The 23,188-nt window shown below is 54.9% G+C and overlaps 1 protein-coding gene across 5 annotated transcripts in view; it reads right to left on the bottom strand.

Annotated features, from left to right (window-relative positions):
* LONRF3 (LON peptidase N-terminal domain and ring finger 3) overlaps nt 1–14,020 on the bottom strand; it is a 39,918-nt gene extending 25,898 nt beyond the window's left edge. For 3 of the 5 annotated variants that reach the window (XR_003966701.1, XM_030305975.1, XM_030305973.1), the window contains exons 1-4: nt 12,714–13,535; nt 8,817–8,935; nt 4,978–5,100; nt 910–1,065 (exon numbers count right to left, since the gene is read on the bottom strand). Coding sequence is in view for 4 of the 5 variants with exons in the window: in XM_030305975.1 (XP_030161835.1) it covers nt 910–1,065; nt 4,978–5,100; nt 8,817–8,935; nt 12,714–13,026 (711 nt within the window). In the remaining variant the exon portion in view is untranslated. Of the gene's footprint in view, nt 1–909; nt 1,066–4,977; nt 5,101–8,816; nt 8,936–12,713; nt 13,536–13,698 lie in introns of those variants that run through there. The other 2 variants (XM_030305976.1, XM_030305977.1) reach the window with 2 other exon arrangements.
* Nucleotides 14,021–23,188: the final 9,168 nt, after the last annotated feature.

Below are 23,188 nucleotides of genomic sequence, written 5' to 3'. Positions count from 1 at the left end.
CTTTTTTCTTAAAGTCAGGCCCACCTGCATTTCGTTCCTTCTCCAGGGTGGGGACAGAAGCAGGGAAAATGGAAGGCCCCTGCCTGCCATGGAGATCACAGGGCTTCCATACAGGGGAAGAACACACGGCCTGGATGGAGGGGAGACTGTTGCCTCAAGGTGCCTCGGTGCTCAGTGCTAAACTTTGCCTTCAAGTCTGGACCCCTGAGCCCCGGCTTCCGCCCACTTGCCCTCTGCTGGGAAAGCGAGGGCCTGGAGCCCATCTCTCTCTCGTTCTGTTCCCTCGTTTTCAAAGACAGGCGCAAATACCCATCTTTCTCCCAGGGACTTAACGCTTCCCAAATTGCTTCCCTCTTCCCGGCTACAAATACATACTGGAAGTCTACACATGTGTAAGACACTGCGAGGGAATATAGAACTACCTCCGCTTGGGGATCAAATGGAGTTGTCTTTGCACAAGGAACTCAGCTGGTGCTCAAAGACCAACAGCTTGAACAAACAACAAAAAAAAAGCAGGAAAGGAGGGGTTGTCAGGCCTCTTTCCAGGCTCCGCCCCCAAGCTGATAAAGCCACCCGGATTGAATGAATGGTTCCAGGGGAAGCGGGCCGATTCCTTTCTACTTCGGTCAAATCTCTCCCTCAGCTGGATCTGACCAAAAACTGAAAAACGACTGTAATAAGGTTAAAAAACAAAAAACAAAAAACAAAAAAACAAAAAACAACCCAGGGACCGTGCCTGAAATCCAGTTTTATCTGCAAGAAATATAACCTCCTAGCAAAGAACATGGCCACCAGCGACTCCTTTTCTTCTTTCTCAGGAACCGAAGGAGAGGCAGGGCTCACTCCCATGTCTGCCCACACAACAGCCAAACGAAGCATCACGAGCGAGCTGGGCGAGTTGAGTTTTACCTGTGGTAACTTTGGTAGATTATGACTGGTGCCTTCAGTAGCCATTGACTCTACGTGTTCCTTTAATCTAGGGTGAGGTGCCAACAACTTCAGGATATCGGGAAAATGTTCCTGAGACTCCCCCGGGACTGATGGTGAAAAGAAACTAAGGAGAAGCTGTGACATAAAACAGAAGACTTCACTACTTAAGTTTTCTACAGGTGCTCGGGTGAGAGGGGGAGGGGTGGGAGGGGCAGGGGGCACAGCTTGTGGGGGGACACTCCAGGGAAGCCGCGTGGGACCGGAGACCCCAACACGCCCGGGCAAGGGGCCTCCCTTCGGCGTGCATCAGAACCAGGGAGCGTAAGAACTCTCCAGGCTCCGAGTTCCCACGCCTGGCTGCCCCAGGTCTCAAGTGCAGCCCAGGCATCTGGACTTCAAAAAGGCACCACGGCTGCCTTTAGTCACCCCGGCCAGTTAAGAACCGTCACTCCCATGCTAGTGTTCCATAGAAATATCTACGGTGGGAATTCAAAACCTATCTAGGAGGAAAGAGACAGAGAGGTGAAGGCAGGCGAGAAACATCACTGGGCCTGCGGTCAGCTCCGTAGCACCACCATGGGCAGAAGTCTACAAACGTCCTCCAGGCTCCTGGATAGGTCTTTCCCCTGCCGGCCCGTTTCGCGCCCTCCTCCCCGGACCGTCCTCCTTGGATTTCCAATCCCTTCCACAGCAAAGTGGTGGGAAAAGCAGAACCCAGCCTCTCCTCCCCCATTCCGGCCTCCGCTGTGGGGAGACTGTCAGGTAACTTCAAACACTGGAGGCAGGCAGGCTCCAGCCCACGGCTGGTTTCCCTTGCAGATGGATACGGTGCGGGGCGGGGGGACGTGGCAGGTACAAGACCCAAAACCCCCAGAAGGGACTGGGAGGCAAGGATGTGTGTTCTCGTGCGGACTGCCCGCATTCTCGCTTCAATCCTCCCCTGCGCCAGCACGGGTTACGGGCGGACACGTGTCTCTACCGTACGTAACACGGAACACAAGAAAGCGGGTCGCCTGGCTTCTAAAACACGTTGAAGTGCCTGCCACTGGGCAGCCGCTGTACTGCTCGGAGACCCACTTAAGAGCTGCTCCGTGCCCTTGCTCAGGAGAACAGGGTGTTTACCGATCAAGGGAGTCGGACCGAAATTCTGAGCAAACCCTGTCCAGGTTGATCTGTTCCCTCGCTGGCCCCCAGCAGGGCCTTCACCATGTCCCTTCGGATGTCAGCACTCTCCACACGGCCGAACCCTGCTCGGCCTCTGAGGCTGGCTCCAGTGCCACCACTCCAGCCTCCGGGACCTCACTTGTCCTCTCGTGCTCTCCGCTGCACCACGATCGAGCACCTGGTACTGACTACACAGTCTCGCGTCAGCCTCAGATTGGGCCGCGCACCTACTTCTTTCTGACCAGATGGCCAGCTTTTGGAGGCACGTCACAGATGTCCAATACGTACTCATCACACCGGATGGAATGGAATTAAGACACTTATCCATCCCAGGGCCCAGGGAGAGGCCGAGGGTTCCAGCTGCTTGTGGGGAAACCCACTTCCCAGGTCTCAGTTGGTAAAGGAGGGAGGCGGGGACGTACTCACAGTGCCCAGGGCCAAAAATGCCAGCTTTCAGAGGCCCCTCCTCCCCAGGAGCCAAAGCTGGCCTTCAGAAGCCCTGCTGAGTGGCCCAACAGGACCAACCCGCTTCTGAAGCAGTTTCCCTGGAATCCTCCCCCAAAGAGCACTTGCTTATCGTGCTGAGCATCAGGTGACGTATGCAACTGTTGAATCACCATATCGTTCGTACACCTGAAACTAACATAACACTATGTGTTAGCTAATTGGAATTAAAACAAAAACTTAAAAAAAATAATAAAAGAGCAATGGTGCTCTCCGGTGGCAGCCACACAGCATCCGAAGGTACGAGGATTAGAGGGCAGAGCATGGAGGGGGGAGGGGGGCAAGGAGGCAGAGGAGAGAAATCGGTGGAAACAAGGGAGAAACAGCGACTGCACTTCGCTTCTTACCTTTACTACCTAAGATCTCATTCTACACCTTCCCAGCGGCTTTGGAAAACAAAAGCGGGGATCAACGCTCAGGGAGAATGATCATTCCACGTGAATGAAAGTCAATTCCACCTCAGGGTCAGCCTTGGAAAGGCCCAAATGGGTCAAGAAGGGGCAAAAAGCATCTGCAGTAAAAGCAAACACTAAAAAGAAACCTAGGCCTGTGAGTGTCTAAGGTCGCTAATTACTGCCAAGTGAACCTGGACCGTCTCCGTCAAACCTGTAGCCCCGAAACTGGAACAATCCAGTAAATCGGAACTGCTGAGGGCCCTCAGTGTTCGTACACGGCTGCTGTGCCCTCATCACAGCCCGTGGAAATCTGCCTCTAAGTTCTCGCCCCAGCTTCAGAACTCCGGGACACTCATCATGGGCCTAGGCTCCCTTGTAGGACACATGCAGGATCGCGAGGTCCTTAAGGACCGAGGCTGTGGCTTCTGCATCTTCTGCGTCTTCGGGTCTCCAGAGAGGTGCTGTGCCAGAGCGAGATTCTTCTAACCAACCTTTGTCGATCCCCCCGCCCCCAGAACGGGACAGCCCTGTTGCTCCTCTCCCCTCCACCCCACCAGTGAGCGCCGAGAGGCCTGGCATGTTTTCCTGGGACAGAAGAACGGTGGGCCGCCAGGAAGGCAGACTCTGGAAGCAGACGGAGCTGGGTGTGCCTGCCCTTTCACCAATCACGAGCTGCGTGGCCTCGGGAAAAAGACTCCCGGCCTTGGCTTCCTCACCTGTCCCATCTGTAACTTGGGATTAAATAACATCACCTACCCTCAAAGGGATGCTGTGGAGATGAAATCATATCTCCCACAGAAAGCCCCAGCACAGTGCCTGGTGCACTGGGAATTGCTCGATAAACGTTAGCTGTTATTGTTATTAGTCACGCCATGGACTGCACTTAAGATTCGGGGAAGGGTCCACAGCTTGGAGCACATTCTCTGCCACCATGCCCTGCTCAAGAACACCCTGCCCACTTTCCCAAACCAGGCCATGGCAACTTTCCAGGAAGAAATCTGTGTGGGGCAGAACCTCCAGAGCTCGGCTCCCCTAGTTCACTGATTTTGCTAAAGATTCCTTTCCCGAGCCTTCAGAAGCCAGTCCTGTCCCTTGCTCCCTTTCTTCGTCCACGGCTCTGCCAAACCTCATCGGGGCGGGGGCACTGGAGACAGGTGGTGAACAGGGGGAGGGGCACAAGGAGGGCAGAGGCGACCACTGTCTGTCAGCATCCAACTTCTAGGCCAGTTGGTCACACAGTCTGAAAGCACACTGCAGAACAGTAAGCACTGACGTCCATGAACTGAGGACCCTTGAGCCCTTCACCAGTGCAAACATCTCATGAATTAAACACACACACACACACACACACACACACACACACACACACACACCAGCCACATTCTCCTGGCACTCAAGCGTCGGAATGGCTGCTTGCATTATACCATAATGGTCCCTGACTTACATCTGTGAGACAGTGTGTGTGTTCTATTTCTAGCAAAGGCTGAAGGCTAGAGTTCTGCATATAGCAGGGGAGATGGTGACCAACATTCCTGGTGAGGAGCTGGCTGTCCTGTGTGTCCGGTGAGGCCGTGACTCAGCCAAAGCAAAGTTCTACAACCGCAGGCAGCCCCACACCCCTGACCTCTGGTCAACGGCCAGAATCTCCAGAATCTTCCATCCCCCTGTTAACTTATCTGGCTTGATTTGGTTTGGTGTGGTTTTCCCACTCACAGCTCAGACCCTGACTTTAAGAAGCAAGAACATGCCTCAGAGCCTCCTACAAAAATGCAGGAACTGCTCAAACTGATTGCACACGCCAAGAGGATGGTGTGTTTCTGAGCAATCAATTGGCACTTGTGTCTCCTTCCTGCCCCCTTAACCAAGGGAGCCACCCACTCAGGGCCCTAAATGCCAGGGAGGGTAGTTCCCTCAGTCCCTCCCTGGACAAGACAGACAAGTGGGAGCCCGCTGGGCAGCTGGATCTGATACCATCTCAACTCACCCTTTGGGCTTCAGATCTTGCTCTTTTGTTCTTTCCATCGAGGGACACACAATATAGAAACTCCCTTAGTGCTTCCTCCACCTTGCCTAAGGTGGCCAAGGCCTGTGCTTTTCTGAAGTGTGCCTGGAAGAAAACATCGGCATTCAATCCTGTTCTTATTTATCTATCGACTTCTTGACACTGGCTAAATGTTTCGTGAGTATTTGCTACTGTGTGAAGGGGCTTAGAAGGACTATCTCTTGTCAGGGCTCCTGGGTGGCTCAGTCGGTTAAGCATCTGACTTCGGCTCAGGTCATGATCTCATGGTTCCTGAGTTGGAGCCCCACATCGGGCAGAGCCTGCTTCGGATCCTCTGTCCCCCTCTCTCTCTGCCTCTCTCCTGCTTATTCTCTCTCTCTCTCAAAATAAGTAAATAAAAACTTAAAAAAAAAAAAGAACTGTCTTATCTACAGTCCTATACATGTAGACAAATGGTCTGAAGCCCATTTTACAGAAAATAAAACTGAGACCCAGAAAAGTGACGTGCCCAAAGTAACACAGAAGGCAAACTGTGGAATCAGGGTTTAAGTCTGGGTCCGACTGATACCAAAGTCCAATCTCCTAATCCCTGCACCATACGACCTTCCCGCTGCCCCACTGTTGTATTGGAGGGATCACCAAATGTAGCAAGAACCCTCATCTTTGAAGCACCTACTAGCCAGCTTTTAATACCCGTTCCAATATGCCTTTCTATTCACTAGCCCATCAAGCAGAGATCTAGTTCACATTACTGGCTGCTGAGTGACCACCCATACTTGCTGATCATTTTTCAGAAGAGGCCCAAGGGAAGGGACATGGCCTCTCCAAGACGTCAAGGTAGTTAGTGGCAAAGCTGAAACTAGAACTGTGGTCACGACGCCCAGAATGCTCTTCCCCATAAAGCAGATTTCCCTTCAGAGGGCCAACCAGGGACCAAGCAAATGCCTTCCGTCCTGTAGGCTCAGCTCACTTCTGTTCCCTCACCACATCTTTAAAAAGTATAAAAAGTTTTAGGGCTCCTCGGGGTCCCCGCCCGACTGCCCTGGCAAAGAAACTCTAGAGGTAGCAGACGAGCATTCTGGGGGAAGAGGGCTATACTCTCTCTGTGCCTTGGGACAGGTGGCCCTTGCAACTTGGCTGGGAGGGCATTGCTCCTGAGTCATCTAGGGTGCCCCTCGGGGGCCTGCTCCCCACTCCCTTGCCTCCACGGCTGACCCTGAGTCTAACTTAGAGAAGGAGATGATCCAGGTTGCAGCTGCTGGGCACTCCCAGCTTCCCCTAACATGCCTCTACAGGCCCTGGTGAGGTGCCCTCTGGCTCCAGCCTGGCTCCAGGCGCCGGCAGGGATCTGCCTTCTTGAGCAGTGGCCCCTGCTCCAATCCTCTCGGGGACCTCCCCCCGTGTCCCCCGCCCCACTCCTGGGGCCTAATTTCGGCTGATACTTGGGTGTCGATGGCTTCCCTCACTGCTCCTCCCAGCAGTGCTTACCAGGGGCCCCCTGGAGAAAGGCTTGCCTGACATTTCAGGGCAGCTAGAGGCGATAAGTGTTGGGGGACTGGAGAGGCCTCTGGGACCCCTCCAATCATACCCAATAGCAACCCAGACACGCCACCTGTTCAGGGCAGCCAGCCCGGCCCATCGAGAGCGTTCCACAAGCAGGGTATGCTGAGTACCACTGCGCCTGGCTGGGTTGGCTGGAAAAGGGCTGCAGGAGATGCCCCTGCCCTAGGGGCACCGCACAGAGAAATGGCGGGAATGGGGCACCCGGGTGGTTCAGTTGGTTAAGCATCTGACTCTTGGTTTTGGCTCGGGTCACAACCTCCCAGTTTGTGAGTTCGAGACCGGCACCGGGTTCTGAGCTACCAGTGCAGAGCCAGCTTGGAATACTCTCTCTCCCTCTCTTTCTGCCCCTCCCCTGCTTGCTCGCACTCTCTCTCAAAATAAACAAACTTCAAAAAAAAAAAAAAGCGAGGAAGAAAGAAGGAAAGAAAGAAAGGGTGGGAAATATGCAAATCGAGGTATGAGCTGGTTTTGAATGGTATGCATCCACTCAAATCTTCTCTCAGCCCCCAAGACAGTTCGTTCTCTGGCTTTGGCGCTCTGCTTACCCCAGCAGTTGGGGGGAAACGAAACTCCCGTTTACTACTTCCGTCAACTCTGATTTCACTGAGGAAGTCACTTTTCCCAGTTCATCTGAAACGGTCCACCGCTTCTCAGCCCTGCTTCCCACCACACTATCCACTATCGAGGCTCCCACCCTGAGGCCCTAGGTTGAGGGTGGGGGTGGAAGAAGCTGCAAGAGGACTCCTCTTACCCCCAGGCAGCTTGCTGACCTGCCCCCGCTGTGAAGTGTGAAATGCTCTCACCGAGGCTCCTTTGGGTCAAGACACTGGTGACTTTTAAAATCTGTTCCTTGGGAAAGAGAATATGCTACTCCACTCCCCCCCCCCCCCCCACGAAAACCTTCTCATCAAAGAACATACGGGATTCACTCGGACCCTAATGGCTCCGTGTGCACGTCCACAGATGCCTGATCTGAGCGTCCTAGTTCCAGAAACAGTCTGATAAGCCACAGTTTTCCTGCCGTCAAAAGTCATCAGGTGTGGCAAAACCCAGGCTACAGTGATATGGACTGCGTTACAGTCGCTTAGTGTGAATTCTCACGAATTCTCACCTAACGTACTGCAGAAATATTAGCGTGTGTGATTGTGGAGCGCTGTCCAGAGCTCGCCGAGGGTGCCACGTAGTATATGGTCTTTCTGCAATCAGAAACATTCTGGACTCTGAACGCTTCTGGCCCCACGGGATTCAGATAAGGGATCACAGATCAGGACCCGGCTAAGTTGGGGTTCGGAAGAAGGCATCCCGGGGCTCGCGTCGAGATAGCACTGCACCAAGGCCGGGCAAGTGGTAGCGCTCCCAGCATGGCCCCTTGGCCACGCTCACCCGTGACCCTCACCACATCCCCAGGAGGCGATCAGGGTGACTAGTAATAGCTGCGCTTTGCCACCAAGGACACTTGGGGGCCAGAGAGTGAAGCGACTTTCCCACGGTCACTTGGCTTGCAAGCAGTAGAGCTCAGGCCCGAACCTAGTCTCCCAAACAAAATATTGACGTGTGGCTAAGGACCGGTCCTGAGGCCCGAGACGCAGAAAGTGATGTTTCGCATCCTAGAATCCTGAGAGATGCCTAACCCGGCTTTCTCCCTACCCATCCAATGTGACCCAGACGTTTAGGGCCACCAGCAGGCGATTATATTAAGGACTGGAAATGACACAACCAACCAGCCATACTTCGCTCATGCTCCTCTCTACTGTCCCTGGAAAATGATGATTGGACACATAATGCTACGGGCCAGGCATCGTTCTAAGCACCCTACATGTATAAGCTCGTGTAATCCTCGCGATTAACCCTTTGAAGTGGGTGCTTTGAATATCCCCCTATTGTACAGACGAGGAGAGAAAGCCCAGAGAGGTTAAGTAGCTTGCCCTGGCCACACGGCTGGTAAAAGTAGCAGAACTGGGACATAACAGAAACTCAGGTGGTCTGACCGCTAAGTCCATGCTCTGAAGAGTTCTGGACAAGTTCTGAACAAAGCCCAGGCTGCTTGGCAGGCCATCAGGTGAGTAAGTAAGCTGGGGAAGAATCCGGTTCCCTTGCAGACTCTTGAGTCACCCTTTGCCAAGGGACCCCCAGCTCCTTTGCAAAGCCTCTTCCCTGCTCTGCTTGAGCTCTAGTGACCCAAACTCCCAGGGAGGCAGCTCTTCCTGCCATTTCCTGTCTATAGTACAACCCATTCCCAGCCCTCCCATCCCACTCACCTTAAAACCCATTGGGCGGAGCTTACATGCTATTTCTGCATCATGCAGTGCGTCCTCGTGAGACTCCAAGGTGAAATAAATTTGAGACCGGTTGCTATAAAGCAAGTGGTCGTTTGGAGCTGCCAAAATGAGGGGGGGAAAAAAAGCTCTCATTAATGGTCCCAGCACAAACACATAATAAGTCCTGTATGAGGATGGATCTTAGCAAACGGCAAGTTATCTGGGAAGTTTGTTAAAAGTTAATGTATTTATTCTGAGAGAGTGTGAGTGGGGGAAGGGCGGGGGGGGGGAAGAGAGAGAATCCCAAGAGACGCAGAGCTCAACCATGAACCGTGAGATCATGACTTGAGTCGAAATCAAGACACTCGACCGACCGAGCCACCCAGGCACCCCTAGGATTTTTCTACTGGGGATCCCGATGTCCAGCCCGAATGTTGCCCTGCCTGCCACACCCCCCCAGCTGCTCTGGGTCTGAGCTTCCCCAACTAGGAGGAAGTCACATTTGCTCCTCTCTTAGGTGGTTCCTTAGAGGGCCTGTGGGTGCATTAGTGGCTCTGACATAGAGGAAACCTTAGCCGCCCTCCTTCGTGGCTAACTGGAAGCCTGGCTTCGGAGTGAGGATCCCCACGAAGAAACAGGCCAGGGCAGGGAGAGGGGGAGGTGGCCAGATGTGACTCCCATCCTACCCACCAGAAAGGCAAGTCCAGGTTAGTCTTCTAGTGACATTAGCAACATCTCTGTCTACAAAGTCCCACACATACGAAGTTTCTCTGAATGCACTTGCGAGGTTCCATCCTTTCTTTACAGATGGCCACATGTGCATGAATGTAAACAAGGCTGCTGGGAATAAAGCAAGCTTGGTCCTCACTCACACTTTGAACCTTTTTTTTTTTTTAACGTTTATTTATTTATTTTGAGAGAGAACACTAGCGGGGAAGGAGCAGAGAGAGAGAGAGAGGGAGAGAGAGAATCCCAAGCAGGCTCTGTGCTGTCAGTGCAGAGCCCAACATGGGGCTCGATCTCAGGACCCATGAGATCATGCTTAACCGACCGAGACACAGCTCCCGCGGGGGTGGTGGTGGACCCCCCGGGGGGGGGAGGACCCCCACAGAGCCGGATCTGGCAGCTGCAGCTGGAGCTCAGTCCCTGGGTCCAAGCAGGAGGTCCCGTAAACCCAGATCTCCAAGGGAGGTTTCATTCCTTTTATTTTAACGTTTATTTATTTATTTTGAGAGACAGAGAGACAGAGAGAGGGAATCCTAAGCAGGCCCTGTACAGAGTCCAGACTCAGGGCTCGATCTCATGAACCGTGAGTCCTGACCTGAGCAGAAATCCAGAGTCAGATGCTTAACCGACTGAGCCACTCAGGCGCCCCTCTCTCACTAACATTTTGAATCACTAAACGCCAGGGCTGGACAGGCCTTTAGAGATCAGCTGGCTCAACCAACCCATTCTTCAGAAGAGGAAAATCAAGCCCAGGGAGGGGAAGGCATCTGCTCGAAGTCATACGGCTAGTTGGTCAGACGCTGAAGCTTTGAAGCTAGGGTGGGGGGCGTGTTTTCTTTTTCTGAAGGGTGTGCGGTACTTAGAAAAACGAGACACTGGCCACCTCTCAGCACATGGATACTTGCCTGCTGGGGAGGCCCCTTAATAGGGTAAGGCTGTAGTATGTAAGTGATGAATCACTGAATTCTACTCCTGAAACCAATATTGCACTGTATGTGCTGTAACTAACTGGAATTTAGTTTTTGAAAAGTTTATTTATTTTGAGAGCGACACAGAGAGCACAAGCAGGGAAGGGGCAGAGAGAGAGGAGAGTGAGAATTCCAAGCAGGCTCCCCGGTGGTCAGTGCACAGAGCCCAAAGTGGGGCTTGAACCCATGAAACTGTGAGATCCTGACCTGAGCGAAAATCAAGAGTCGGATGCTTAACCGACTCAGCCACCCAGGAGCCCCAACTAACGGGAATTTAAATAAAAATTTGAGGGGCACCTGGGTGGCTCAGTCGGTTAAGCATCTGACTCTGGATTTCTGCTCAGGTCAGGACTCACGGTTCATGGGATCGAGCCCTGAGTCTGGACTCTGCACAGGGCCTGCTTAGGATTCCCTCTCTCTGTCTCTCTGTCTCTCAAAATAAATAAATAAGTAAATAAATAAAAGTTAAAATAAAAGGAATGAAACCTCCCTTGGAGATCTGGGTTTACGGGACCTCCTGCTTGGACCCAGGGACTGAGCTCCAGCTGCAGCTGCTGGGACGGGTTCTGTGGGGGTCCTTCCCCTGGGGGTCCACCCGCGCACAGGGGCCGTGCAGAGGGCTTGCCTGAGTGCTCTTTACTTGCTCTCAAGACGTTACAGAGTTTGCAGTCGAAGCTTCCCTTTTGTTCTGCAGCACTCGCCAGCCCGGAGGAGACTCAAAGTGTGCTTTCCCTGGCCACAGGATATGCATGGGGGTGGGGGTGGGGGTCCCTCTCTCCCTCGGGTGCCAGCCTGGCCCAGCCAGCCCTCGTTCCTCCTCCTCCCCCCCCCCATTACCTGTTGCAATCTCGGGTGGAGATTCAACACGTGGAGACTCGAGCCCACCCCTCTCCTCCGCCCGTCGGGAGTCGGGCTCAGGGCACCCCCGGATCCCAGAGCCCTGCCTGCCCGGCCCTGCCGCCTCCTCCCCGGCACGCTTCGCCAGACACCGCGCCCCGCCGGCCGAGCTCCTGGCGGCCGGCCCGAGCTGGGCACTACCCGGCCCGCGGCTCTGCGGCCACTTCCTGGGTCCGGACACGGAGGGGACCGGGGCGAGCGGCGGGGTGGGAGGAGGGGAGCCGCTGCGCGTGGGAGCTCTGGCGCCCGGCCGTGAGGCTTCCCACGTTGCCCTTGAAGCCGCTAAGCGCAGCCGCGGCTCCTCCGGCCGAGCGGCAGCGGGTCCGAGGCGTGCCCCCTCCGTAGCGGGCGCGCGGTCCCGGGGATCCCCGCGCAGTTGACGGCCGGGTCTCCCGCCGGGCCGACGGGATAGGGGTTCGCGGCGAGGGCGCGCGGGGTGCGGGCGGGGAGGGGGGGCATCTATTTCGGCCGAGGATCCTGTGATAGGAAGCGGTGACAATGAGTCACAGGGCAGCGGGGCGCGAGCGCTCCCCTCCCCCCCGCACACGCTCGCGGGATGGTTTCCGAGGCGAGCGTGGCCCACTTCGGTTACCTCAGCCGTTACACAATCCCGCCCGCCCGCGCGGAGGAGGGGCCGCCCGGCCCGGGCCGCTCGCGGCCCTTATGCAACCAGTGCTCTCCTGACCTAATTCCACGCCGGACCCACCCCACCGGGAGCCGCGGCCCCGGAAGGGCCAACTCCCGCCGCGGCGGCCGCCCCGGGGCCGGGCGGGGAGCGGGGCGGCCGCGGGCGCCGAGCGAACGTCGCGGCCCCGGCGGGAGCGCGAGGAGGGTGCGAAGTTCCTCCGCCGGCAGGGGAGGGGCGGGCAGGTGTCCGAGGGACCCCGGCGTGCGGAGGGAGAGCGCGGCCGGGCGGCCGCGGCGGCCCCGCGCACGTGACAGAGGGCCAAAACCGCGAGGGGACCAGCGAGGGAGACCCAGAAACAGGGGCACCGAGCGAAAACCGACTGGCAGGCGCAGGAATGAAAGCTACGAGGCGCCACGGAGAAAGACAAAGAGCGACAGAGACACGGGCAGGGACACAGAGAAAAAAAACGATGCCTCGGTAGCGACCGAGGCAGAGTCAGAGACCGGACTCCAGACGCCCCCTCCCCCACCCCGGCCAGGGGGGGGGCCGGCGCGGCCCGCCCCCCGTCGCGCCCCCGTCGGCCCCGCCCCCGGCGCCCCCTCCCGCGCCCCCTCCCCTCGGGTCCTCCGAGCAACCCCCGCCCCGCCTCCCCGCCGCCGGGCCCCGCGGGGGGCTCACCTAGCCGAACCGCCTCGTTGTACTTGAGCAGCGCCGCCTCCACCTGGTGCTCGCGGTACAGCTGGTTGCCCTCGTGCCGGAGCTGCGACGCCCGCGCCGGGCCTGGGAACAACTTGCCCAGGAGGCCACTGAGCACCACGTTGACCCGCAGCGGCGGCGGCGGCGGCGGCGGCGGCGGCTGCGGCGGCGGTGGCGCCGCGGGTGGCGGCTGCGGCGTCGTGGTCGTTGTCGTTGTCGTCGTTGTCGTCGTCGTCGCCGCCGCCTGCTGCCAGTCCCGCTGGGGGGCCGGGCGCGCCTTGCCGCCGGCCACCATCAAGGCCGGGAGCTTGACCCCGCACAGCGCACACCGCCGGTCGGCCGCCCGCCCGCGTTCCAGGCAGAGTTTACAAAAGGTGTGGCCGCACGACAAGGACACGGGGTCTGACAGAAAGCCGTGGCACTTCCGGCACTTGAAGCCGTCCCACACCTCGGTAGCCTCCGCGGCGGTTGGCGCCCCTGCCTCTTCGGCCGCCGCCTCGCGGCTCGCCGCACCGCTCCCGTCCGGGGGCGCCAGCGCCGGAGCCTCGCCTTGCGGGACTTTCTCCGCCAGGCACCGCACCAGCTGCTCCAGCTGCTCGGCCACCAGCTGCTGCCGTTCGGAGAGCTGGCGGTACACCTCGAGGGCTTCCCGGAGGCGCCCCCCAGACGCCAGGGCGTCAGCCTTCGTGAGCAGGACTTTGCACTCCGGCGTCGAAGTCTGAGGAGGCGGCCCCGGCTCCCGCTCGGGCCCCGGCTCCGACTCCGGCCCCGGCTCCGGTCCCGACTCCGACTCCGGCCCCGGCTCCGGTCCCGACTCCGGCCCCGACTCCGGCCCCGACTCCGGCCCCGGCCCCGGCTCCGGCTCCGGCTCCGGCTCCGGCCCCGACTCCGGCCACGACTCCGGCCACGACTCCGGCCCCGACTCCGGCCCCGGCTCGGGCCCCGACTCCGGCCCCGGCTCCGGAGCGTCTAAAGGTGCGGGGCCTTCTGTGGCCGCCTCCGGGTGGGGCTCCGTGTCTCCGCGGGCCGCCGATGCCGCCGGCTCCGCCAGTTCTAAGTTGTCGCTGCCGAGCTCGGCGGGCAAGCTCAGCATCTGTCCAGTTTGAAGTGAATCCATAGGGATAGAGAAGCAGGCGTGAGGGGACGAGGCGTCTAGGGGCCGGGGACTCGGAACACAGAGCGAGGGCTGCTGGGAATCGGAGCTGCCTCTGCCGATCGGAGTGGCCTCAGCCGCGCGCTACCGCGCGCCGGTCGCTGCCGCGCCTCCACGAGCTCTCGGCCGGCCGCCGCGCGCCGCCTAATAACTGTCTTGTCTCAGCAAAGTGTTATATAAAACAGCACCACGTGACGCGCCGCCACGCCGCTCATTGGCCGGCGGCAGGGAAATTGTTACAAAACCAGACAGTTTTGTAACAGTGTTGCGCTTGCTTCTTTTGGCTTCGCTTTTCTTGGCTCGTTTTTGAGGTTGTTTGTGTTTACACTCCGCCTTATTTTCCCCCTCGCAGTGTGGTTCCTTTTCGGAAGAGAGGGAGGGAAAAAAACCCAAAGTCTTGTCTCAGGCTTCTCCGTCTCCAAACCCTACCCCATCCCACCTCCAAACCCGCCAGCAAACAGGTCCCCTCTGCCGGCCGCGCGCTAGCGGGCCCCTCCCCCAACCCTTCGGTGGAGAAGCAGGTACCCCGAGGTGCGCAGTCCGCCAGGTCTGTGGAGACGCTGCAGGCTCTCGCGCCTACGGGCTAAGGCTGAGGTCTGCGGAGGGAAGCGTGTTGGAAGGGTCCCCGGGAAGCCCACGCCCCTCACCTCCGTCCCGGCCGCGACTCGCGAGCCCTGGCTGCTGGCATTCGGGGTCCCTATCCGCCTTCTCGGGGAGCCACCCCCCCAAAGGAAGTGAGTGTGGACATCCGAGGCCGCTCGGTCCCCTGTGCTGGGAGCCACGCGAAGCAGCGCACCCGGCGGGCGCAGAAGTTGGGTGGCTCTCGCTGAGCGCCGAGGGACGCGCCGCCAGGAAGATGCGCTCGCCGGCCGAGGCCCGAGGGAGGCGCCCTGCGTGGCCCGCTCCTCGCCTCTCCCTTCGCTCAGCGCCGGAGACGCCCCGGGCCCCGGGGGTGGGTAGGGGGGTCCCGCCGGCCGGCCCGCCGGCCGGGCGCGGCCACGAGGACTCGGCCCTCCGGTGTCGGTGGGTACCCGGGGGGCGTGGGAGAACGGCCGGCGGGCCAGGAACGGAGAGCGCTCCTCCGGGGAAACTCGCGGCGGCCGGAGCTGCCTCGAGGTTCGCGGCTCCCGAGTGCCGAGTTCCGACCTCCGCGCGTCACGGGGTGGGGGCGCTGCGCGGGACGGGAGGGCTGCGCGCAGGCCGCGGGGCTCGGCTCACCGTGGCTAGGCGGCCCGGGGGGCGCCGCGCTCACCTCCAGAAGGCCGGTGTGAGCCGCTCGGGCTCCCACCCTCGCACTTCGGACGGGAGCCCCACGCACAAATAAACGGGCTTGGAGCCCTAAGGGAGTAACGCACTTCCCCCTCGGTCCCGCCGCGGCGAGCAGGGAGGCGGGGGGCTGGGCTTGCCTTCTGGCTAGGTTATCCTCCAGGGCCTGTGGGCTCCTGGGGCGGTGCAGGGGCGGCGCGCCGCCCCAGGGCCTGAACACCTGCAGTTGGCTCCTGCTGTGGCCACTTCTTAGCTGAGTGACCTTGGGCAAATGACCTAAACCCTGGGAGGCGTCGCTCTGGGTTCTGAACAAATGCCAGGGATGATCTAGGTCGCGATCAAGTCATGTTTCAGAGCTGGGGACCACAGGCTCCGTCGGGGGCGTGTGTCTCTTTAGATCGTTAATCTCCCCATTGAGTCAACGCTAAGGTCCCAAAGAACGGGTCCCTTGTTGTGCAGCGATTTCTAGAGCTTCCCTCTGACGAGACAGGCCTGGGGAGAGGGTCAGAGGGGAGAAGGGACACTGGGACAGAGGAGAAAGAGACCAAGAAAAGAAACCAAGGAACTCAGGATGTAGCCAGTAAGGCATAAGGCCCTCATAGGAAAATTTGGCTTGTAGCCCTGGCTTTGCCATGACTTGCTATGAGACTTTAGGCAAGTCCTCCACGGAGGCCTTAGTTTCTCCTGATCTCCAAGGCTCCTTGGAGCTCTCACCCTCAGTGGGTTCTAACCCAAGACTGGATTTCACGATACCAACTCAACTACTTAAGTGCAAGATTAGTCCAGATGCTGGGGGGGGGGGGGCGTTGACCTGGACAAAGGGGTGAAGTCAGCAGTAGTAGTGAAAGGGCAGGGGTGGCTAGTCCGCTGTCCTGTTCATCAGGGTCACGCCTGAGCTAGATTTGGAAGATCTGGAAGTCAGGGGACTGGCCAAGAAGGGAGGAGATGGCCATGTCAGGCAGTGGAGGAGAAGCTGGGGCTCCCTGTAACCTACTAAGGGAAGCTCTTTTTCACCCTTCGATTTCCCCAGCTGTTGAATGGGCCCTTATTCCATTCCGGTCTCCATAAGAAAACACTATAGATCGGGTGACTTATAAGAAACAAATTTATTTGTCACACTTCTGGAGGCTGAACAAGACCAACATCAAGGCTCCAGCAGACTTAGTGTCTGGCGAGGGCTCCCTTCCTGGTTCATAGACAGCCATATTCTGGCTGTGTCCTCAAACGGTGGAAGGTGAGGGATCCCTCCAGGATCTCTTTTATAAGGGCACTAATTCCAGGGCCCCACTTCCAAATACCATCACAAGGGGGATTCGGTTTCAGCATATGAATGGGGAAGGGACCAACACTTTCAGTCTATAGCAGGGTCCCCAGCATTAATTCTCTGTCTGCCCCTTCTGATACCTGTGAGGAGGGACAGTCTGAGGGGCAAGTAATGAGATTTCTATGAAAGGGTCGTGAGATGAATAATGATGAAAACTTCTTAATTCAAGATCTTTATCCCTTTGACAAGTTTAATTTAAATTTTTTTTTTTTTTAGAGAGAGAGCGTGAGCTTGGGGGGGGGAGAGAGAGAGAGAGAGAGAGAGAGAGAGAGAGAGAGAGAGAGAGTCTTAAGCAGGCTCCGAGTTGAGTGTGGAGCCCGAGGTGGGGCTCAATCCCATGACCTTGGGATCATGACCTGAGCCAAAATCAAGAGTCCGGCGCTCCACCAACTGAGCCATCCAGGTGCCCCTGACAAATTTAAAAATCGATGTTGGTTACTGCCAATTGTCTTCCTGATGCAGAACTGAGATGTGCCTTGCTCCCTGGACCACCTTGACAAGTAAGTATCCCCTGGGTTGGTTTCCCTCCTTTGCCCATCGGGGTTGGAGGGACAAGGAGAAGGCCAAGTCAGGCAGCAGGCAGGGGTCCTGCAGGCATGGGGGAGAGGTGCTCTCACCAGGTAGCCCCCTTGGCATCTGTGTGTGCCCAAAGTTGATTAGAAACTTGACCAGGAATGTTAATAGCTGCCAGGGTGATGCAGGGTGTGCTGGCGCAGAAAAAAAAAAAAAAAAAAAAAAAAAAAGGGCAGCGCCATCTCACTGGCCAGACAGACTCCATGAGAGTTTTCCATTGTATTTGCAAATCACAGGACCGCCTGTAGGACAACACTTTGAAATGGGCTTCTATGGAATGCTGGAATTACCACAGTGGCTTTCTTTCCTTCTTTATTTAAAGTAAAGAAATACGGGGCACCTGGGTGACTCATTCGGTTAAGCAACCGACTCGATTTCAGCTCAGGTCATGACCTCAAGGTTCGTGAGTTTGAACCTCGCAACGGGCTCTCCACTGACGGTGCGGAACGTGCCTGGGATTCTCTCTCTCCCTCTCTTTCTGCCCCTCCCCCACTCATGCTGTCCCACCCCCCCCAAACAAATAAATAAACTTAAAACACAAATAAATAAACTTAAAACAAATAAATATTACCTCGATATACATTTGTGGACCAACTCAGAGGTCTCCTACTCAAAACCTCCTCCCCTCTGTTTTTACTAATTAGAGTTCCTAGAAGGAGGGGACAGAAGAGATTGACAACATGTTTTCAGATGCAAATATTCCCTTTGGAGTCCCTCGTTCTCCAAACCTCCATTTATTTTGCTAGGCCCCACCCCCCATCCCCACCCACCCAGTGTGGCTAAGGTCAACCAGGAAAAAGTGCAAGGGTTGAGCTGCACCTCCTTTCCAACTGCCTACAGTGAGTTTTCCAACTGGGCGCTGGGAAACCTCTCTGGGGCCCAGAGGAGACAGCTGGCAGGCTCTTACCCTAGCTCCCTCCACCAGGGCAGCACCGCACCCGTCCATCTGTCTGTCTGTTTCGTTGTGAGCTTTGGGTTAGAATTTCATTGAATAGAATTTTATTGAAGACAGGCTTTTCCGTCTTTACAATAAAAAGTGTGAAAACCGTGGCAATGTCCACCTATTTTTACATATCTGCCGAGCATCTGCTCTATACCAGGCCCTGTTGTAGGCACTGGAGAGGTAGCAAAGCAGCACTTGGCTCCCAGGTGCTCCCTTCACACATCCAGCTTCCTAGACAGACTGGAAGGTTCCACGAGGGCAAGACTAGTGTCTCATATCTTTCGCCTCCTCCTCAAAGGACAGTATTTGAACAGATCTTACTGAACGTGGCAGTGGACATTTTGGCCCTGGGTGGGAGAGTGCAGAGGGACAAGAGGACATCCACCCAGGAGGTCATGCCTTTGCCCTGGGTCACTCAGAGAGGAGACGGCAGGCACGCAGATAATTAAGAGTTGACTATACAACTCTACACACACACACACACACACACACACACACGCTACGCATGGAAGCTTGGCCAAAGCACACACTTACTCTTTTCTTGAGTTTCTCCTTTGATAAACTGGGGGTGACCCATCAATTAGGCAGTCCTTACAGGGAAGAAAAAAGGCATCGCAGGCATTAACGGCACCGACATGAAAAAGGCCCCTTGCAGATCCAGAGTAGCCAAAACCCAGAGCCAAAAACTGAAAGTGTAAAAACTTGACAGATCAGCCCTGGCTTCGCACACAAGGGAACTGAGGGCTAGCAGAAGCCGGTGACTTGCTGTGGGTCGCGGTGGCAGTCTGCGGCACAGCCAGGATTGCAAGCGAGGGCTCCTGTCTCTTTGTCGAACCTTCTTTCCGTGTGAGCAGAAAGCTTCGAGACACGGAACGTCTCCCCAGATGAGCAGGAAGCTACCTCGGGTTTCCGAATTACGACGATTTGCAGTTCAACAAATATTTATTGAACATACACTGTGTGCTTACTGTGAGCTGGCACTTGTGGACAGTAGTAGAAGGATATGGCGCGGTGCTTGTGCTCCCGTAGCTAACTGAGGAAACGGGAGGCAAAGGTTTAAGGAAAAGTAACCGGCGGCAGGTGAGATGCCAAAATCGGGGGATCAGTGAGTCTAAGCGAGAGCTCAAAGGAGACAGACTACACTGCTTCCCAGCTCATTGAGAAGGTGCCCTTGAGCCCAGCTGGAGAGGATTTATTTAACCAGGGAAGTTAAGGACCACCTCAATTCTCAACTCGAAGGGGTTCCCTTCACGGTAGGGGCCACACGGCTGGAGAAAAGGAGTAGAAATAAGCTGGGCTGGTCGAGGCCCAGGAATTTCTATTCTTAAAGGCTACCCATGTGATTCTGATGCTCAGCCAGGTTGGGGGGTCCATCCACGTAAAGGATAGTGCAGAATGGGTTGGTCAGTGCACCCCAACCCTTCTCTCCCTGGGTCATCCCGAGTTTCTCTCTGGGGTGCTGGGTCGCAATAATTCTTGCCTACATTTTACTGAAGGGAAACACTGAGGGCCCAGAGACTTCCAATGATGTGTTGTTCAAGGTCATTCAGCAAGTGGTGGGGGTCTCTGTTTTCCTGCCAACCGGTGGAAACAGAAAGATCACAAGATACCATCCCAAGGAAGATTCTGCTTCATTTCTCTGCAAGACAAATCAGACCCACTTGGTTGGCCAGAGTTGGTCGCCCAGGGAACAAAAAGGAGCAAGTCTCCGCGGCTGCCAGGTGTGTGGGCGAGCGAGGTGAGTGCCTGGGAGCTCGGAGTTCTAACTTTGCTGTGTGACTCAGCCCAAGCCACTTCCCCTCCCTCTTTGTGTGTCCTTCACCTATTAATAACGATGCCCCGCGTCACTGTTGGGCTTAGCTACCAGGGATGGAAAATGCACAGTGCAGTTAGTCGCGATGTGATTGCTGGGAACAGAAGGGACCCGCAGCCATCTGCCGACTGTTGCGAGTAAAATATGTGCTGACTGCCTTCGGAGTAGAGGTGTTTCCTTCCCTGAAACTTTCCTCCAGAAACGTTTTCATCTTGCGAACCCAAAACTCAGCACCCGTTAAAGAGCAGCCCACCATTCCCAATGCTCTCCAGCCCCCGGCATCCACTATCCTACTTTCCGTCTCTGTGAATCCGACAACTCCAGATAACTTCTGATCGGTGGAACCATACAGTCTTTGTCCTTTTCTGGCTGGCTGACTTCACTTAGTATAATGTCCTCAGTGTCCATTCATGTTGTAGCCTGCGTCAAGATTTCTGTCCTTTCCACATTTTGACTGTTGCAAACGGTACTGTTATACACGTGAGTATACAAATCTCTCTTCTAGACCCTGCTTTCACTTCTTTTGGATATCCACCCAGAAGGAGAATTGCTGGCTTGTGTGGCGACTGGCTGGTCATTCTACTTCTACTTTTGTTGAGGAACCACCATATTGTTTCCCACGGTGGCTGTACCATTTTACCTTCCCACCAGCAACACATAAGGGTTCCGGTTTCTCCATATCCTCGTCAACGCTTGTCATTCTCTGTTGTTTTCTTTTTATAAAAGCCATCCTCGTGGGTGTGAGGTGGCATCTCATTCTGGTTTTGATTTGCATTTCCCTGATGTTGAGTGATTTGAGCACTTTTTCATATGCCAGTTGGCCATCCGGATGTCTTCTTTGGAGAAGTGTCTATTCAAGTCCTTTGCCCATTTTTTTTTTAGATCGGGTTGTCTGTTGTTTTGTTGTTGAGTTTTAAGAGCTCTCTCTCTACTCAGGGTATTAATCCTTTATCAGATGTGTGAGTTGCAATTTTTTTCTCCCACTTCTCGAATTCTGTGGGTTGCTTTCCACTGTTGACAGTGTTCTTATCTGAAAACTTTGGCAGAACTGGGAGATGTTAGAATTAGGGTTTGAATCTTAAACTCAAAGCACCTGGATTCAAAATCTAGCTGTTTGATGTTGTGCAAGCGACTTAACCTCTTTGAGCCTGCCTTAGTTCTCTCATCTGAAAAATGGGTATGATGCTTATAATCAAACCTAGCTCATAAGATTACTATGATGATGTTTAAACGAGATCCTATGTCTCAAATCTTACCACAGAACCTAGCCCAAGTTAAATACTCACTACGAGGTAGCCTTTATGGGCATTGGGTTCAAGAAGGAACCAGCATCCAACTCTGGCTCAGGTCATGGTCTCACGGTTTGTGAATTCGAGCCCGGAGTCAGGCCTCAGAGTCCGCCTCAGAGCCTTCGTCCCGGCTCCCGCTCCCCCCGACCCTCCCGGCCACTCTCTGACCCTGCCCCACTCACGCTGTCTCTCGAAAAGATATCAACATTAAAAAAAAGAAGGAACCAGAATGATGTAATTGAAATGTGATATTCGTTATTATCAAATGGGTGAGTAGGCCAACAATATTAAATAACCAGCCCGAACACAGTAATGTTACGTAATACTTAACACTCGTGTTGCAAGTTGCCATTTACAAAGCATTTAAACATTCATCATTCATTCGAAAGGCTCCTCTGGAAACAGGATGAAGAGTAAGACAGTCCTACAGAACTGAGTGGGAGAGACCAACATGGGAAAAGGCAGTTTTAATCAGGTGATGAGTGCTAAGACAGACGCATAGCGCGCTGATGGGGGGGCACAGAGGAGGAGAGTTCTGATCCGTGGAAGGCTTCTCAGGTGGGTAATATGGACACAAAATTCTGCAGGATTACAGGGCTGAGGGGAGGAAAGGGGCGCTGGAAGGGGCTGCGCATTCTAGAGGAAAAAGCTACTGCAAAGCCTGGAGGTGAGTGAGGCCGGCTCATTAGGGAACCGCTACCAGGTTATCACGGCTGGAGCGTCAGTGAGTTTGAGCGCCACATGGGGCTCTCTGCTGCCAGCCCGCTTGGGATCCTGTCTTCCCCTCTCTGCCCCTTCCCCACTTGTGCACATGCTCTCGTGCTCTCTCAAAAATAAAATAAATATTACACACACACACACACACACGATGAGTAACAGAGAACGAGGAAGGCTCAATGATTTGTACGAGGTCCCAGAGACAGAATATGCTATTTGAGGAGTTCCTAGATCTTTACGTGTAAATCCCTTTTCAGGAATTCAAGTCTTGTTTTCCCATCGACCACTTTGCAGCACGTGATCATTTCAGAGGTACTTTATCTGAGTTTTTAGTTGGTTGTCACTGTACTTACGGCTTCGCACCCTTGAGCTTTAAGACATTCTTTTCCCTTCGTTGTACTTAGTGTTTAATGAGTAGTCTGGAAGCAAACCTTCTATCCCAGGGAAGCTCAAGTGAAGAGTCTGGGGCTCAGAAAGAATGAGCTGGATTCCTAGGCTCGGCCACTAATTAGCTATGGGATGGGACAAGTCACTTTCTATAAACGCCTTATCTGAAAGCCCTGGGGAATAGAACAAACGCATGCTCACTCAAATTCAGTAACTTTGTGAATCTCTTCTAAAATAAGTACACCTTCAGGGGGCCTGGGTGGCTCAGTCAGTTAAGCATCTGACTCTCGATCTCAGTTCAGGTCTTGATCTCAGGGTCGTTAGTTCAAGCCCCATGTTGGGCTCCGCCTTGGGTATGTAGCCTACTTAAAAAATAGAATAGAATAGAATAGAATAGAATAGAATAGAATAGAATAAAATATAAAATAAAATAAAGGATACCTTAAAACTGTGAAATAACCACTCTCTCATGAATCTGTTTGGTAAGTTGGGTTTCTGACTCTATAATATGCTCATAGTTATTACAAATTTTCCCTGAAACTCTACTGTTTGCTCACCAGAGAGTATGTATCTGCTCTGCAATTGCTGAGTGGAGTGTAATCAGACTTAACCGTCAACCAAGATACGTGGGTATGTTTGTATTTTTCTCAGACACTTGTAACTGCTAGGGTTTTTTTTTTCTTCTTCTTTTTTTTGGTGGGGTTGGGGGGGAGTACAATTCTCTAAGTTATGAAACTGGAAGGGAGAGAAAAAAATGAAAGAAGAAGGTGAATTTACACTTTCTGGAAAACCCACCACCTAATACGCCTTCTGTCATCATCCAAGTGTCTTCCTCTCTAGACCATGAACTAGGGCAAGCCACGAGTCTCAGGCACCTGTGAACCCACAGCCCCCAGCACAATTCCCAGTACATAGTAGGTGTTCAATACAAGCTCAGTGAGTGATTGAATGATGAGGGTCTGGAATATTTTGTCCTGTAACTTCAAGTGGAC

The sequence above is a fragment of the Lynx canadensis genome, chromosome X, assembly GCF_007474595.2.
Source record: "Lynx canadensis isolate LIC74 chromosome X, mLynCan4.pri.v2, whole genome shotgun sequence".
NCBI classification, from domain to species: Eukaryota; Metazoa; Chordata; class Mammalia; order Carnivora; family Felidae; genus Lynx; species Lynx canadensis.
This window is presented reverse-complemented; position numbering and strand designations above follow the sequence as displayed.